Source organism: Gobius niger (assembly GCF_951799975.1).
Source record: "Gobius niger genome assembly, chromosome: 3".
In the NCBI taxonomy this organism is placed as follows: domain Eukaryota; kingdom Metazoa; phylum Chordata; class Actinopteri; order Gobiiformes; family Gobiidae; genus Gobius; species Gobius niger.
Window position 1 is genome coordinate 7,379,291 of NC_136854.1, and position 19,097 is coordinate 7,398,387.

Sequence of the window (19,097 nt, forward strand, 5' to 3'; positions counted from 1 at the left end):
CCTCCGCTCCACAACTGTCTTTCACCATCTTCTGGGAAGAGTTTAGCAGTTAATCAGTTTTATTCTGCAGTGAAGTCATGCACAGCCGGTGACGGGCGACGACAGGTGTACACTGTAATCTACGCGCTGGCGATGTCACCGCTCAAGCGAACATCTGATGGACTGAACAGCTCTGGCCTTTGAAGAAGAGAATTGGATGATTCTCCAAAATTTTGAGAATCAACCAATTTTTAAAAAAAAATCCAGATGGAGATGTGTTGTGTATCTATTTTCCTGGATGATTGAGGACAATCTTTATTGTTTATTTATGAAGAAAAGTATTTATTTATTTTCATTTTATAATTATATATATTTTAGTAGTACTATGGTATGCTCACAGACCACTAAAGTAGTACTCACTTGTACTTTGAATAAATCAATTAATGAATTTAATGAATTCAAACTGACATCCTTCTGACGGTTTATTCCTTGAAAATGTTTTTATGATTGTGTGTTTCGTCTGCTCTTGGTCACTTGGTCACACAGTAGAATAAATATACACACTCTTGTATAAATATTATGGCTGCACTACCTGCCACATTTTTAATTGTTTCCAGTTTGATTGGATTTGTTTTTACTAGAGGATAATAAAATTCTAAATAGATTTTTAAACAGCTTAAGTTGTTTTTTGTTTTTACCCATAATGATGATGAGGTGAATCAAAAGTGAAATGAACGAACCATGTAAAATGAATGCACGCCCTTCATTAACCTCTTATCTCCGCCTTAAAGGGGGGGTATTATGCAAAATCGATTTCGAAATTCACGTATATTTGAGTAATCTGTAAAAACTCTGATGGCAGCCGTTTTAGGGATAGGTTTGCCTGAGTCCTCCTAGGAACGCCCCCACCTCCTGGAGACGCCTCCCAGCTTTCATCACCAGCCGAGTAACCAACCACTGCTCCTCAGCAGAACCCCCTCCCCACTGATGCCACAGACAGGTGTGGAGGGGGCGTGTCAGAAAGGGTCAGAGGTTCTTAAAGAGACAGAGGCCTATTTCAAGACATTCACTACAGCCATTTTGAGAGAGCAATTTTATACAAGGCAGTTATTCTAATTTACTGCATTTACAGACCGACAGAAGGTTTTGTCATCATTGTAGTGTGCTCTAGACTGGTGCTATGTGATTGAAAAAAGCATAATACCCCCTCTTTAAACCAGTGCATTTTCTCCAGTTCGGTTTTACCCAAATCTATAAGTTTCTCAACTGGAGCTTACAGCCTAGGCCAGTGTAACGCCTTATTTGAAAGCTAAGACCCACAACACTGATCAAAATGGATTTCCTTGTGTTGTTGCCTTGTTGTCGATGCTTTTTTTCTACGTTCTTTTTCATCTAATTTTTGCCGTTTTTTTGTGTTGCTTTTTTTATTGCGTTTTCATCACATTTGTCACTTTTTTGCTGCTTTTTATGGCTCTTTTGTGGCTTTTTTTGTTTAGGTCACAATGTTGACGCTTTTCCTTCCAATAAGTTTCAGGTGTGGGTAAAGCCGAACTGGAGGATACGCGCTCGGTTAAGGCGGGGGTTTAGAGGTTAATGACTGCAGACAAAGAAAGTCAGGAACCGTCGGCATCTTGAGTCTATGGTGTGCATATTTGGTTGCGCGTAATTAGCACGTGACTGTGACGGGACGTGACTGTCACATGTCCCAGAGGCAGTTTGACACTTCAGCCCCTCCCGCCTCCGCCTCGGCTGCCTCTTAAAAAAACCAAGCCAGACACTCGAGACGCACTGAAGAGTCGGGTCCACGGCCATGGCGAGCGCGGACCATCCGGCTTCCTCCCTGGAGAGCCTGCTCAGTAAGTGCACGGACACATGTTCTGCTCCAGCGGTGAGGAAAGCGCAGGGATACAAGAGCTGTACTGGTCTTTAGTCATTATTAGTTTCCTGTGACTTGCATTTGGTACGTGCGTTAACGTGCAGTAAAGAGTTGTAACCAACAGGAAGTTGTGGGACGGTTGCGCGTTCTTTTGGTGTGAGATTGACGCTTATCTTTAAGAAGATCTCCATACGTGTTATAAGTTAAACAGTTTGTGCCAACACGCTATTATGTATGTACTTGTGTTCAGTCTTGAAGTGGGTCAGACCCGTGTTATGTCCGTGACCCAAACACTGTTCTCCAACCGTATGTATTTTCATGAAAAACAGTTATTTATGTGTGTGTGTGAGTGTGTGTGTAATATATATATATATATATATATATATATATATATATATATATATTACAGATAATGAAACAATACAGATTTGAACATATTCTTTTCTCAGAAGTTCTGGGAGTGTTGGTGTCACTGCACAGAATTTGTGCAGGTTTGATGGACTTGTAGTTGTGATTGATATGTTCAGAGGTGGGGAGTATTCAACTAAATTTACTCAAGTACAGGTGAAACTCAGAAAATTAGGATATTGTTCAAAAGGGTCATTTATTTCTGTAATTCAACTTAAAAAGTGAAACTAATGTATGATATAGACTCATTGCCTGCAAAGTGACATAGGGGAGACTGGGTATGGTTGTAACACTGTTTGCTTCAGCTCCTGTAACTCACTGAATTTTTGAGCTAGAGCTCTCAAACCTTTATACAAAGTACCACATTTGTTACTATGGATTCCACCAATTCAAGCCTCTGCAAGAATATCACAGACCTCGTGAGTTGATGTCAAATACATGGTGTTCCTGTGTTACAACCTACCCCACTACCGGATGTAACGCATGCTGGGGTAAGTTGTAACAGTTAAACTTTATCCGGGGCCGGGTCGCAGAGGCAGCAGTCTCAGCAGTCTCAGCAGTCTCAGTAGAGATGCCCAGACTTCCCGATCCACGCACACCTCCTCCAGCTGTTCTGGCCGAGGCAACACCAGGCCAGCTCGGCATGCCCTGGGCCTTTGTCCCAATAGGACATGTCTGGAACACCAACCGCGGGAGGCGACCAGGAGGCATCCGGAACAGATGCCCATGCCACAGTTGATCAAAAGAAGCAAAAACACACCATGTGATATGCTTCAAATAGAGGTTTATTTAAATAAAAGACCGATCCAGAACTATGTCTCTCCCTCTCTGACCTGTCACATGCTTAACCTCATGTTAGAGTCAGTCCATAATACAGGTCTGTCTGAGTCAAATGGTCAGTCAACACTTCCTCCTGCACCTCAGAGAAAACTCTGTTGATGCTTCAGTGACCGACACTGGGATGACCACTGGACCCCGGTCTCTCAGCTTCAGCTGTCCTCTGCAGTGTCTGCTCAGTTTTACATGGCAGATCCCATGAGCCTTTGCAACTGATCTGACCCTTTCCCTACCCTTCTTTCTGACCACATCAGATGATTTTTTTAAACATTAGCTGACACAAATATGCCAGTATTTCTTTTCCACGGCCGAGGCATTCTGTAAAAGTATTCAAATCCAGTAAGTGTAATTAGTAGTGTCATATGTAAGGGGATGACTGTGTTACGACCATCCCCACCCCCATCAGCCATTGTTCAGCTGTATCAGCAGAATGGTTTCAGATTATTAGGGGAAATGTGCATCACATTTTTGAAACTACAATTTAATCTGATGTAAATCAAGTGGTTTTATAGTTTAAGCACTAAAAAAAAGATGGTCTTGGTTCAAAAATGTACTTTCCTACCTCAAAATATTTTTTTTCTCTATAGAATCTGCATGAACTGTTTAACCCTCGAAAACCACCATGTGGGGTCAGGGAGGAAGTGGGTAAACACTGATATGATCAAATGACTCCTGTCTTATCCCTGATTGGTGGAATTGGTGACGTTACAACTCTCCCCATGTTACAAACATACCCGGGCTCCCCTATGTCAACCCTTTAATTTGTTATAATTTTGATGATTTTGGTTTACAGTCTATTTTCAAAATATTGTTATTTTATGAGATTTTTAATTTGGGGTTTTTACAAGCTGAGCCATAATAAGCAAAATTATAACAAATAAAGGCTATACATACCTGACCAGTGCAGGACACCACGCTCTGAAATGGACAAACCCACGAGGCGCTGCACCGTTTCAGAGGATCAGAGGAGACAGGGCAGACAGCCAGGTTCTTCTGAGAGCTACAGTTTCCCTGTCCTCTAAAGGTCATGTGGGTCAGGCTGAGAGACAGGGGCAGCCACAGCAGCTCAGGACTGACACCTGAACACTATTTTGTTGTACGCTTGTACGATGACAATAAAGCACTTACTTACTTACATATCTCACTGTGCATGTAATGAGTCCATCATATATTAGTTTCACAGTTTAAGTTGAAAAACAGAAATGACTGCACTTTTTAACAATATTGTTATTTTACGAGTTTCACCTGTAAATACAGGTGATGGTCATATAATTAGAATATCATGAAAAAGTTGATGTATTTCAATAATTCCATTCAAAAAGTTATATTTTACATCCACACACAGACTGATATAGTTCAAGTGTTTCTTTTATGTTATGTTATGTTTGTTTATAGCTGAAAACTAATGAAAATCCCAAATTCAGTATCTATGAAAATTACTTGAGACAGAGAATACAAACAAAGTTTTTTTTTTTAACAATGTTGGCCAACTGAAAGTATGAGCATGTACAGCCCTCAATACTTAGTTGGGGCTCCTTTTACCTGAATTCCTGCAGCAATGTGGCGTGGCATGGATTGGATCAGTCTGTGGCACTGCTCAGGCGTTATGAGAGCCCAGGTTGCTCTGATAGTGGCCTTCAGCTCTTCTGCATTGTTGGGTCTGGCGTATCACATCTTTCTCTTCACAATACCCCATAGATTTACTATGGGGTTAAGGTCAGGCAAGTTTGCGGGCCAATCAAGAACAGAGATACCATGATCCTTGAACCAGGTTCTGGTAGCTTTGGCCCTGTGTGCAGGTGCCAAGTCCTGTTGGAAAAGGAAATCTGCATCTCCATAAAGTTGGTCAGCAGCAGGAAGCATGAAGTCCTCTAAAACGTCCCGGTAGACGGCTGTATTGACCCTGGACTTCAGAAAATACAGTGGACCAACACCAGTAGATGACATAGCACCCCAAACCATCACTGACTGTGGAAACTTTACACTGGACTTAGAGCAACGTGGATTCTGTGCCTCTCCGCTCTTCCTCCAAACTCTGGGACCTTCATTTCCAAAGGAAATGCAAAATGTACTTTCACCAGAGAACAGAACTTTGGACCAACTTTGGACCCCCTCGCAAACGAGATGGAACATCTCAAGGGGCATTCCATAAATAAACTTCCATAAACCACTCAGCAGCAGTCCAGTCCTTTTAGTCTTTAGTCCAGGCGAGACGCTTCTGACGCTGTCTCTCATTCAAGAGTGGCTCGACACATGGAATGCGACAACTGACAGCCATGTCTTGCATACGTGTGTGAATGGTGGTTATTGAAGCACTGACTCCAGTCCACTCTTTGTCAATCTCCGCCACATTTTTGGGTTTTGTTTCACAGTCCTCTCCAGGGTGCGGATATCCCTTTGGCTTGTCATGTTTTTCAACCACATCTTTTCCTTCTCTTCGCCTATCTCTCTGTGAACAGCCAGCCTCTTTAGCAATGACCTTTTGTGTCATGCCCTCCTTGTGCAAGGTGTCAATGGTCGTCTTTTGGACAACTGTCAAGTCAGCGGTCTTTCCCATGATTGTGTAGCCTACAGAACTACTGAGAGACCATTTAAAGGAACAGGCCAGCGTTCTTCCATACTGAGATATGTTCTTACCTGAGCTTAGACGAGTTGATACGTACCTGTCTGGTCTTTGTGCCCGTTTGGAGCTATAGGAATATACTGGGAGAGGCCAAATGCTAACAGACAGGTACACATCAACTCCAAACTCGGGTAAGAACATATCTCAGTATGCAAAAACTGTGTGCCCTAAAATAAATGTTATGTAGAATGGAGAAAGTAAGGGCACACTCACGGTCCATCCGAACCGTGGCCAAGCACTGAAAACCCCAAGTACTGCTCTGTTGTGTCCCTGTCTTCTTTTGTACAGTTCAGTGTCTGCTAATGTTGTTGTCATGCCCTTTTAACATGTTGTGTACCTTATAACTGTGTTTGTAAGCCATCAGACTTATCTTACAGTTTGTCTATGTTTTTGTATCTGTCCCTATCAAATAAAACCAATCCAAAACAAAATAAGCTCCTTCGGCGCGGTTCGTTTGTGCAATCAAACCGTGCCCAGGTCCAGCTCGGACACGCACGGATACAAGCAGCTGTCATGTGAGCGGCTGCATTTGTTATGGTAAAACAATTTACAACACGTGTCAATGCCTCCTGATGAACAAACCTAGCAGCCCCGGGCGTCTCGCACTCGTCTCCCCCGAGCGTCTCGCGCTCGTCTCCCCCGGGCATTGGGGGTGTGGGGCTTGAACCGGCGACCCTGAATCTGGAGCAGCAGCTTCGCAACCCTCTCGGCCACAGTGTCGCCGACGATGGTTGTATTTTATCCATGGAGGAAAGGCTCAGAGCGACAGGTGTCTACTTCAGTAACCTACACTGGGCGACAGGTGTCGTTTGTGCTGTAAACATTTTCATTTTTGAGATATTCATGATTCTTTTTTGCATACAGTGTGTGTTGCCAGGCAAAGTGTGGACGCCTCATGGCTCTAAAGTTTGTAATAATTTAATAACCGAACCAGCACAAAACTATCATTAATATCTCAACGATAACAGCACAAAGATTTTTACAGCACAAAACAGCACAAACGTAGCGCAAACGACCAACATAGTTTTTATTTAGGTGCTAAGTTCACGGTGATTAGGGAGATTTATCAGCTTTGTCAAAGCAACTATTTTATTCTCCACAGCCCCCTGGGTTGAGTGCGGGCCATCCGGGGCATCCAAACCCAAGTGTGCATGCCTCCTGAAAAACAAGAAAGAGGACAAGACGGGAAGGTTTATGTGCTTGGTGCAATAAACTACCGGAGCCTGGAGTTTGGTTTCGCATAGTTTGTCTGCTACAAAAAGCTTCACTATGCCACGAGCGGGAAAAAAACACTCCGTCATGATGGAGGTCAGTCTACAGCATACGACCACGTTACCTGAAGCAGAAACTACGGCGACTTCTCTGATTTCTTTCAACAATAGTTGAATTACAATAGTAATAGTAAGCCTACTGCAAAAGTTTAAATTATTTTGGCACTATAGTTGTGAATGAGTTGAAAATAGGACTGTGCTGTTCCTCATAGAATTGATTCATAGTAAGGTTGAGGCACAGAAAGGTCAGGCTTTTGTTCACTTTAAGCCCTGATAACAGTTCAATTAGTTTAATTTATTTAATGTTTAAAAGAATGTAATAACCAAATAAACTACTACTACTATGATTTCTTGATTCTTGGAGTTAAAAATAGTTATTTGTGCATTTCAACCTTTGGACCCGACACTTTTCACATTTAGCTCATTTCACTTGCTGGAAACATTCTAGATTTGTTCATAATTTAGTGGTGGGACTCGATAAATTTTAATTTAATTTATTATTTAATTAATTACAGGGTTGTTGTATATAGTCATATAAAGCAAAAGGAGGAGTTTGAAGAGTTTAGTTTTGCTGTACACAACAGTCAGTGTTGGGGAGAATACTTTGAAATTATAGTTACAGAATACTGAATACTTACTGCCTTAAAATGTACTCTGTCGAGTGCAGACGTGTTTTCTCACTGCTCCTGGCTTTCGTGCTTTTTTCCTGCCTCTGTGAGTGTCTTTGTCTGACTTTTGTTTCTCTTGGACCACCTGCTCTCCTCCCAAAGCACTAAATTGATTAACTGGTCTCTCAGCACAATTGATAAGGTTTTTAAACAAAGTGAGGCAATGGAGGAGGTCGTCTTCCCTGACTGGATTGTTACAGCTCGGTTTGCGATGAATACGTGGAGTACGAGTATGATATGTACCTATTTGGACTCTTGATAACAGGGTACCTGTTATTGGATGGACTATTATTGGATGGACTGCCCTGGTTTATCGGAAAAATGGAAAGACAGCAGTTTGCAGTGGGACTGAGTTACCGAGTGATGGAATTACACCGGAAAGTAACGCACAGTGATGGACTGTTGTATTCGACCTGGCAGCTCACTGTGGACACGGACAATAGGTGAACTAAATTTTGGGAGGGAATGGGATGAACTGTGAAGGGAACTGCCTGCTCTGGAGAACTGAACTAATTCTGAGACCAAGTAAAAAGCTCATTCATTATAAATGTAATTTAATCTCGTCCTCCTGAGAGAGCAGATTGCAGCTGGACCTCTTATCTCTCCTACGCCGTCAACACTTCCCTTCAAGGCCAAGCCATGGAGCTAAACCAGACAAGGACTGAGCTCCATGGCTCATATTTTGCATAATACTGACTTTCAGATTGTAAACAACTGCACACACATACCCCTCCCTCCCTAACCACGCCCCCGTCGTTCTGAGTCTGCCTCAGCACATTTTCTCAGCCCCGCCCCTGGTCACTGGCCGGTCGTCCTTCCAGTCCCCAAGGTGTACTGTGTATTTCCCATGTTGTGATGTTTTTATGTATGTGCTTTGCCTTTTTGTAGGTAAAATTATTTTTGCCCCATAAAAGTATCTTGTATAAGTAGTGATTTGTGAAAAAATCAGCCTGATACGTGACATTTGCGCCATGTTTTGATTCGTTGACGTAGTGTATGGTCAATCCAAGTACCTTTACCTTTATCGTTACATAGTGGACAGCCATGACGGTAAAAATACCAATTTCGTCACAATTTGACGAAAAAGGTTGAAAATTAGGTATAGTCCCTTTAAGGTATAGGGCCTAGATGCAAGTTTGCCATTTTATACTACTACTGCCACCTCAGGTCATATGTGTAACTGCACCTTCTATAGTGACAGTGCAGGATTTTAGAGGCAGTTGTGGTGAACAGGTCTGAGCTCATTCTACACATTAGGACATGGCTGGAACATAGTCCCTTTAACCTGATTGTTTTTTCGCATATCTTCTTTTGTAAGGCGCCTTGAGTAGCCTTGTGTGCGAAATGCGCGGTATAAATAAACATGCATTGCCTATTCCGTTACTTTGTCCAGTGAGAGTACTGTATTCTGAATACTTAAAATACTTTCACGTTGATTTGCATAATATTGAAGCATAAAAGCGGCGTTTGATTAAGAAGATGTTTTGGCTGCACATGCCTGTTATGAACTTATTTACCACTAATTTTGAATGCAACAAAGCACTTTGCAAACACCCACAGTCCAGAAGGACAGAGCTAAACCTTTCCGCGGGGGTTTTGATCCTTTCTTACTTATTAATGTTATGAATATGAAACTGAAATTTAATGATTGAGTTCTGTGATGCTTTCCTTTCATTCTGAATAACTATATTCAGGTACAGTTACTCTTTCATTTGAAGGAGTAACTGTACCTGACTATAGTTACTCAGAATGAGTATTCTGAATACGTATTCTAAATACATGTGTTCAGTTACTACCCAACACTGACAACAGCAGTCTTTTCTCCCGTCCCATCAGGATGTTTTGTAAATCAAAAATGAGTCGGCGTTGTGAGCGGATGTAGCGTGTGAGTCAAAGCTACAGGCGTACAAGAAACACGGTGATGGAAAGGTTCCGGCTCGGTACTTTTGTATTGGGGAAAATGGGATTAATTGCGTTAAATTTTAATGCATTACAATTTTTAGTCCCAGTCCCTCATAATAATAACAATGGCTTACACGTGTATTTACAAGCCTGTATTACCAAGTTTCTGAAAGCGCTACACTGTTGTCATCATTCATTCACGCCATACTCGGTGGTGGCACGCTTCTATTGTAGCCACAGCTGCCCTGGAGTAGACAGACGGAAACGAGGCAACCAGTCCTTGCAAACCAGGACCTTCTTACTGTGAGCATGAGTACTAACCGCTGTACCACTGTGCTGCTTTAGTACATATTGATTTCCATGTTCCTATATTTGATACAGTTTGTCCATGATACAGAGTCTTGAATGAACAATGGATTTTTATTAAGGCTTTTGACCATTTTAACGTTAGATCCAGACCTGCCGTGGGATTTTTTTTCATTCCTCAATCCTCAGCCCACATCCCCCCCCCTTCTATCTAACCGCTGAATATGTGCTGCATTTTTGGTACTTTACCGACCTGAAGGACTGGAGGTGTTTCATTTCCTCTTTTCTGTCATGAAAGTATCACCAGGAGAGTCTGGTGCAGAATGAATCAATGTGAGCCATACCACCACAGTCGCATTCTTGAGAAGTACAACCTTCAAAACTTTGAACATTTTAAATGCTTTAAATTTGCTTGTATGGTTTACAAACTACCGCCATTAAGGGAATTCATACAATTTAAATCCTCTTCTGGCAGAGCCACTCGGTCTATGGTTAGAGGAGACTGTGGGCAGACTCTTCTTTCAGTTAGGGGCTGTAACATCTGGAACATCAGCCCTCTCACAATAAGCCGTTGAACACATTTAGGACTCAATTAAAAAACTGGTTGAAATAATCAGCGATGTGCTCAATAGACCCTGTACAGATCTCCCGGTGCAGGACTGAGCCGAGTGTCAGGATCCTCTGCACAGGGGCTGCTTTGTAAATAATAATTGTACATTTTTATCCTTATAATGTCCTATGTTTGATCTGTGTGACCTGCCCTTGCACCAAAATCTCCATTCTATTGTGCAAGTCACAGAACGAACATTCAGATATCATCAATGTATGAATTGTATCAACATTTGTTTTGTTAGTATGTAGCCTCAACTTTGAAATCGTTTTATAATTGTTGTTGGCATTATACACCTTCCCCAGGAGCAACAGCTGAGAACTAGCTTTGCCGCTAATGCTGACACATTTACAGAAATGTTAATTAATGTATACTGTCCCTGTCAACAAAAACAAGAAACAAGAAACAGACCTGACTGTCCTGTGTGTGTTCAGACCTGGCCACAGACCCACAGAACCCCGAGGAGAGATGGGAGAGCATTCAGGGCTTCTACCAGAGGGTCAACCAGCAGACAGACGGGTAACTACCAACATCATAATTTTTCCCAACCACCAGTTTTCAGTTAACATGCAGTTATAATCTGTAATGTGTGAAAGTCACTGGAGGACTGCCGTATTTTCGGACTATAAGTCGCGCCGGAGTATAAGACGCACTAGCCAAAACATGCCTAATGAATAATAAAACAACAGGCTGAATAGGCGTACGGTATGCTAGCGTAGCACATTGATGGTTAGCTACATGAAGCAAAAACAACAAACTGAAAACGTGTCTGGTAAGCCAACTTCAGATAACTATAGCATAAAGAACAAACCAAACTCTCCATCTCACTCCAAATCACTAAATCCATTAAAATCTTCATCCTCTGTGTCACTTCTGAACAATCGCCACCTAGACACAGAGGTGTAACTGCACCGTTGACAAGCCTCTCCCAACAGCACGTTGTTCGAGCTCTCATTTGTGAACTCGTTCCTCTGGCTGTGGCCAGTGAGCTTTTAGCCCCTGATTGGCTTTGTTTTGTTTTCGTCTCTAAGTGTAACCTCCGCTTCTCACTCACTCCAAACTTTCTTTCTGCTGCTCGATTAGCCTGCAGTGTGCTATAGCGGCATGTGAAATTATATATTTGAATAAAAAACGAAATTAAAAAAAATCACATATTAGTCGCTCTGGAGTATAAGACTTGCCAAACTATGAAAAAAAAGTGTGACTTATTGTCCGAAAAATACAGTAAGCGAAACTGCAGTATGTCTTCTTACAATATGAATATTGCTTTAGTTGTTTTTTAATCCATACTGATCTTTTGGCTGTGTTCTGTGCTATGCTAACCAGGACTTCGACATCTAAGAAGATTAATATATCTCACCATTTCTCCAGAAAAGAGACTACAGAAACTTCAGAGTAAATGTGATATTTCTGTGTCGATGTTTAAAAGAGCCTTGCAGTTGGATCTACAGCAGATCATCATCAGCTAAATCGCATTAAAGTGAATTGGGCTAAAGCTCCATTGGATCCGGAAGTAGAGCGATGACATAATCAGTTAACAATCCCATTCTTAAGTGTCTTGTGATGAGTTGAAGGCGAGTCCTGAAGCTGCACAAAGGCACATTTCACCAACATGATGGCTCTCGTCCTCGTGTCTGGGGGTGGGTTCAGGCCAGCCTTCTAACCTCCCTCTCTATGTGCAGTCCACAGGTGGCCCTGCGTCTCCTGGCCCATAAGATCCAGTCCCCGCAGGAGAGAGAGGCGCTGCAGGCCCTCACTGTGAGTCAAACACTTGCACTGAGATAACCAGGGAAATGAGGACCTCCAGAAGTATGGAGACATTTTAGAGACAATAAACACATGAAAACAAGACACAGACCAGTAAAGTACGCTCTGGATTACAAACAGGATCAAATCCTGACATAACAGTGGACACTGGTATTGCACACTCTAAACACACTGTATTGAGTAAAGCTAAGGAAACCGTGTTAGGAGCAGGGGCTTGTGGGCTGCTTTCACTCCTCTGGAGTGTAAACGAGGGAAAAGTCCTCACAGCCAGAGGATACAAACTTGTGTGGTGCCTCATTGAGTGAAGAAAGGCAGAAAGCTGGACAAAGCATGCGTAAAATGCTAGAGGCAGATAGCAAAACTGTTAGGCTTTCACAAAAGCAAAATCTAATTCGCACCTTTAAATTAAAAAGACAGAGATATCAGCTGCTAAACTAATACAACAATCGCATATACAGTGCCTCTCGAAAGTATTCATACACCTTGAACTTTTGCACATTTTGTCATATTTACAACCCTAAACATAAAGATTTTATTTTGATTTTTTTACTGAACGTTCACACACAAGTAACCGACAACTGTGAAGTGAAAGCTAAATGATACATGATTCCGTTATTTTTCAAAAAATAGAAAAGTAAAAAGTGGGCCGTGCATAAGTATTCATACAGCATGAATGAATGCTTTGTGGAACCCCCTTTTGCTGTAATAACAGCACAAGTCTTTTGGGGTATGACTCTACAAGATTTGCACATGTAGAGACTGACATTTTAGCCCATTCCTCTTTACAAAACAACTCAAGCTCTGTCAAATTAGAAGGAGAGCGTTTGTGAACAGCAGTTTTCAGACCTTTCCACAGATTTTCAATAGGATTTAGGTCAGGACTTTGACTGGGCCATTCTAACACATTCATGTGTTTTTATTGAACCATTCCATTGTAGATTTAGCTTTGTGCTTTGGGTTATTGTCCTGCTGAAGGTGAATCTCCGCCCCAGCCTCAGTTCTCTTGCTGACTCCAGCAGGTTTTCCTCCAAAATGTTCCCATATTTGGCTCCATCCATGTTCCCAACTATTCTTACAATCTCCCCAGTCCCCCTGAGGAAAAGCATCCCCACAGCATGATGCTCCCCCCCGTATATTTGACACTGGGGATGGTGCACTCAGGACCCTGAGCAGTGTTAGGTTTGCTCCATACATAACGTTTTGCATTTGGGCCAAAAAGTTCAATTTTTGTCTCATCTGACCAAAGCTCCTTCGTACACATGGAGCTGTGTCCTCCATATGACTTCTAGCAAACTTCAAACAGGATTTCTTATGGCCTCCTTTCAATAATGGCTTTTTTCTTCCACTCGTCCATGAAGGCCAGATTTGTGTAGATACGACTTATAGTTGTCCCATGTACAGATTCCCCCACCTCAGCGGCAGGACTTGCTCCGGCTGATGTTTAAATCTTGGGAAATCTTTGTATAACTTAACGCTGCTTTAAACTTCTCCATAACTTTGTCCCTGACCTCTCTGGTGCTCCTTGACCTTCATGATGTTGTTTAGTGACCAATACACTCCGACCACAGCTCTGAGGGCCTAAAAGAACAGCTGAAATTATACTGAGAGTAGATTACACACAGGTGGCCTCTATTTAACTGTTAGGCCAAGGTGTGAACATTCTGGAGTCATGAGGAATGTTATAAAGGCAATTTAATGCACTCAGAAAATGCTGTATGAATACTTATGCACGCCCCACTTTTCACTTTTCTATTTTTTGAAAAATAACGGAATCATGTATCATTTTGCTTTCACTTCACAGTTGTCTGTTACTTGTGTTTGAACGTTCAGTAAAAAAATCAAAATAAAATCTTTATGTTTAGGGTTGTAAACATGACAAAATGTGCAAAGGTTCAAGGTGTATGAATACTTACGAGAGGCACTGTATATCCAAATATAGATAGATATAGCTCTAACCCTGGGGTTCCCTAGCGGTTTTGTCCACAACCTCAAATATACAACTATAGGGCAGCGACGAACATTTAAAACCAATATGTAATCAATTAATTGTTTTTGTATGCCACTGGAAGAAGTGTGAAACAGCATCAAGAATGATGCTGTTTCACACTAAAAATGTGTGAAATGAGACCTATTCGCTTGTGATAAACCCTGCTGCCCCAGTGTCAAACGGCTGATCACGTGTGTGGCTAACTCCTGTCACACGGCTCCACAGACACGCTGCTTCAGGAGGAGCCTCTGCCATTATTGACTGAGATGGAGCGTGTCCAATCAGACTCTGGTCATGTGCCGCTCAGCCCCTCTTGTTCTTTTCTCTAACCTTTATGCACAGAGGAAACATGTGGAGCACATTGTTTTTCTTTTCATACTGCTTGATCAAAACAGAACTTAAAATACACTAAATCAGGACCAACACAAAGAAAATCATCACTAAACAAGACTTTTCCACATTTTTGTGTTTTAGTTTTTATGACCGTGGTTCTTAAAGCTCCCAGCAGGGGAACTATTAGAGCTGAGCTAAAATGATCAATGCATGTTTGGTCACGTCTTAGTTTCTCATAGAAAAGAGCTATTAACTGCTTTTCAACTTTGTTTTGTGTAATATTACAAAACTAAAATATTTTGTCAGCAACTTTTATAACAACTGACACGTACCCCCATTGCTGAATGTGGTTCTTCACCTGCACAGCTTGTATCCACAGTTCACCTGTTGAGGCTGAAGAAACAATGCACAGTGTTAAATCCACCCCAGAGTCCCAAAAGAATCATGTGCAGCTGCCTTTAGTAGTTGTAGTTCAGCGGTTTATCGACGACTTTCTCGTTATTGGCTCTCACAGGTCAAACTAAAAAGTTTAAATATCCCATTGTGAATTAAATAATGTCCGTGTCCCATGAGAAAGAAATGTTGCCTACAGCCGGTCCGGCTGTGGGTCGGCACTCGCTCAGCCGTAATTCTTTAACGTGACCCGAACAAAAGCACATGTTCACAACCCTTCTCCCTTGACATAACATTGCCATTGGCCGTGGGTGTTTCTCCACTCTACTACTTCCCACTTATATGTGCTTAGTCTGAAGTGGCAAGATCTCAAAGTGCTCCCACTGAGCGTTGTTGTGACAAGCTTAGTTAGTTAGCTGGTTACCAGACGAAAGCAAGCTGTTGTAGTAAGAATACACAGACTAGCTTCTGCCGTCTGGCGTCCTGCTGGGCTTTTAATCACTGCCCAGAAGACCGGCTTCCTCCTTCCTCCCCTCTCATGACCTTCCTAAGGGTGACTTCTATATATTGTGCTGCCCTACTAAAATAGAAAATAGAAAACAATATACTTAGCAAACTGGTTTTATGTGCAAAAGCTGCTAACCCTGTAGTTTAGACCTTTACTGTAGTACTGTACTGAAGTACATGGAATTCTTAGACCTTAACCTGCTGTGTTTTCTGTAGGTCCTCGAAGCGTGCATGAACGAATGCGGGAAGAAGTTCCACAGTGAGGTGGCCAAGTTCAGGTTCCTCAATGAACTCATCAAAGTGCTGTCTCCAAAGGTACAACAGACTGAACACACGCAACATTGACTGTGGGTCAGAGTCGTTTTGATAATCGACTTTTATCATATTATACTGTAGCTCCGGTCATGAATAGGTGATTTCACACAACTTAACCAAACTTTGTTTTTTAGACCCAATTCCAGCTCTGTTGTAATCAATAATAATTTTATGGATCTTAAAATAAAGTCCATTGCTGTCATGTTGGTCTTAACAGCTTCAGTTTCCTCCTGTGGCTTCACAGTGACAGCAGCTAATGCTAATGCTAATACTGTTTTCTCAGACCATAGACTGTATATATAATGGACAGCTTCTGCTCACTCCTCCCCATTTACCATAATGACCATGTTCGTGGGGGAAATCATGGCGGATTTACACACTCCCCCTCCCCAGCTCTGACGAAGCATGTTCCTAAAAAGGGCATAAGGGTGGGATCTTCACTGTAGTCTCGGCCCTTGCGTGACGTGTAGCTCGTGCAGCTCCAATGCTAACAGTCCGACCCTCATTAAGTATGAGATTTCAAAACATTTTCTTACGAAAACCAGCCTGGTCCCCTTAATTGTAACTAACCCAGCGTTATCTCAGCAGGAATATCTAGCTCTAGATAGTTCCAAAAAAATTGGGACCAAAGTTAAACTGTCTAAAGTCCAATGCTTTTCATGGGGGACTAGAGGTGATAAGGAGGTACTACAGCAATGGCGGCCCCTAGTGTTGTGGCCAAAAAGCAGAGCAGCCAGCGGCCATTGTCTCAGACATAGAGCAGGAGCATCAGGAGGAGGAGCTTATTTTACCTTTTTTTGCGGAGGCAGCCAATCAGCATTCAGCTGATGGGCTACAACACTGTCCTTTGCTTTGAAGTCAAGCTTCATAGCTAGCACAGTTGGCCACAGTTGAAAAGGGATTTCCCATCGAGCTTCAGCTGCTCTGTGGGATTTGGAGACGGCAGGGAAGACCACACTGAAACACCTGACTCACAATTTAACACACTCTAATGCAGTGGTTCCCAAAGTGGGGTACGGGGCCTCAGAGCCTCTACAGTGGGGGCCCCCAAAGTGAAGCACTTTGAATTGCCTTTTGTATGAATTGTGCTCTACAAATAAACTTGCCTTGCCTTGTCTACAATACAAGTACATTGGGGAAAATTAGGAAATTGTACATTTATTTGCTACAACCAATAATTAATCTACAGTTGTTACTAGATGTTGCTTTTAATGTCAACTGAAAGCTGACTAGAAGGGAGGGCAGCTGAACTCCCTCCCTTCCCTGTGCTTCCACCCATCACCCACCACCCCCTGTCCCACACCTTTTGAGAGAAACAAAAATTTCAATTCATATGAATTGAATTAAATTATTTTTTGGGTTACATTTTTGCAAGGGTTCAGCTTCCCTTATAGTCAATGAGGAACTGTCGCTGAGATGATCTGGTGCTGTAAACTGGGCTTAAATAAAACGTAATACTGCTGTATCGACCCTCTAGTGCAGCATTATTCTGGAGAGAGGATTTAGATTTGGGAATAACACCTGTATCACTGTTACAGCGTGGCTAAGTTATGCAGACCTAAACCTATTTTCTTCCATCCAGCCCCACAGTAAGCAAGCTGCTGTCCTGCTGTTGTGACCGCTAACCTCCAACTTCTCCTGCCTCTTAAGGACTGGTTAACCACGTGTTGTCATCCTCAGCAGGTCTGGTCCTGTGCAACGCCTGCTGTCATTCTAACCAACTGTTGCATGGCTTTCCTTTGGGGCAGGCTGACAGACGCTCCCTTCTGCAACAATGTGCACGCAACAAGCAACATTTCAGAAGCAAAGCTGCTGCTGGACGAAATAGATCACTCTAATATAGGAGACGCCACAGGTCACACAATCTGATGAGGCACAATTGGAGAGGGGCAACCTTAACCTTACAGTCCTGCCTTGTGTGTGCAGTACTTTGGCGCTTGGTCTCCCCAGAAGGTGAAGGAGCGAGTGGTGGAGGTGCTGTACGGATGGACGCTGTGGCTCCGAGACCAACCCAAGATCCAGGAGGCCTACGACATGCTGAAGAAACAGGGTCAGGACCTCACACTGAGAACCTAGTTTAATAATGCAATAATAATAATAATAAAAATAATAATGCATTGGTTTTATATAGCGCTTTTCTGGACACTCAAAGACGCTTTACATTGCATTATTCATTCACTCCATACTTGGTGGTGGTAAGTTTAGCTTATATACGTATAGGGAGACGCTGCAGGTGCAAAACTGTCCAGGGATTCCTTCGCCTAAGCCCCATATCATGTCTCCTTTTCCTGAGGTGGGTAGAGAACACAAAATAATTACTCATGACAGATTAATGTTGCTTTAAGATAATTTCACTCGAGTACAGGTTGAAAGTAGTGGCTCAAATAACTTCTCGGTAGTGAAAGGTGTTATATGGTAAATATCACCTCCAAAACTGAAAATCATAGTAAAACCTTGAATGTCCTAAACAGCACACCACAAAAATAGATCTTTTATTTAAATATATGTAAGATACAAGTAACAATGCACCGTGCCATGGTGCACCGCGGTTCAACAATCTGACGATACGAAATATATGCATATTTTATATACTATACCCAATATATCCATATCTCAATAATCTTGTCAAAAGGAGTAGAGTAATGTCTTTCTCAAACTGAGCATGAAAAGTTAAAGAAATTTGGTTTTAATAATATTTTTCAAAGCTCGTTTAAAACCGGTCATAAAAGAGGAGTGGCAGTGTTAACACACAACTCTTTGCATTTTTAATGCAAGTAAGTAAAGGACAGTGAAAGCAGATATGTCCTGGTACAATGTAAAAATATAGTGTAAACTTGCATCCCCTCTTTCTGTCTACCTTCCTCCAGATTATAGCTCACATTGTTTGAAAAAAAAAAAATCTAGAAATAATGTCCTCTGAAACACAGGAAGTATTAATATGTGCAGGTAATTTTAATACAGTCATTCATAAGAATGATACATCGAACAATCTCTCTCTCCCTTTCTGCTCCCCTTTATTTTTAATTTTCATGAATTATATGTCCCCAAGGTTATGCAGTGCTTATAATGTATTTTTTTGGGGGGGAATATATATATGTATATATATATATATATATATATATATATATAGGGTGGATACACCAAAAATACTGCTTGATCAAGTGAGCAGACTCTCTCCTCATCAGGTCAGAGGGTTGCTCTAAAGCAGACCTGGGCAAAGTACGGCCCGCGGGCCACATCCGGCCCGCGAGATGATTCAGTCCGGCCCATAACTTGTAGGGCATAAATTCATAAGCATGTCAAAAAAAAAAGTAA

General features: G+C 42.0%; 1 protein-coding gene across 2 annotated transcripts in view; it reads left to right on the forward strand.

Annotated features, from left to right (window-relative positions):
* The first annotated feature begins 1,716 nt into the window (after positions 1-1,716).
* LOC306961364 (ADP-ribosylation factor-binding protein GGA2-like) overlaps positions 1,717-19,097 on the forward strand; it is a 34,929-nt gene continuing 17,548 nt past the window's right edge. For both annotated transcript variants that reach the window (XM_079554073.1, XM_079554074.1), the window contains exons 1-5: positions 1,717-1,835; positions 10,915-10,999; positions 12,163-12,238; positions 15,684-15,782; positions 17,709-17,832. In XM_079554073.1, coding sequence (XP_079410199.1) covers positions 1,790-1,835; positions 10,915-10,999; positions 12,163-12,238; positions 15,684-15,782; positions 17,709-17,832 — 430 coding nt within the window. In that variant the 5' untranslated portion in view covers positions 1,717-1,789. The remainder of the gene's footprint in view (positions 1,836-10,914; positions 11,000-12,162; positions 12,239-15,683; positions 15,783-17,708; positions 17,833-19,097) is intronic.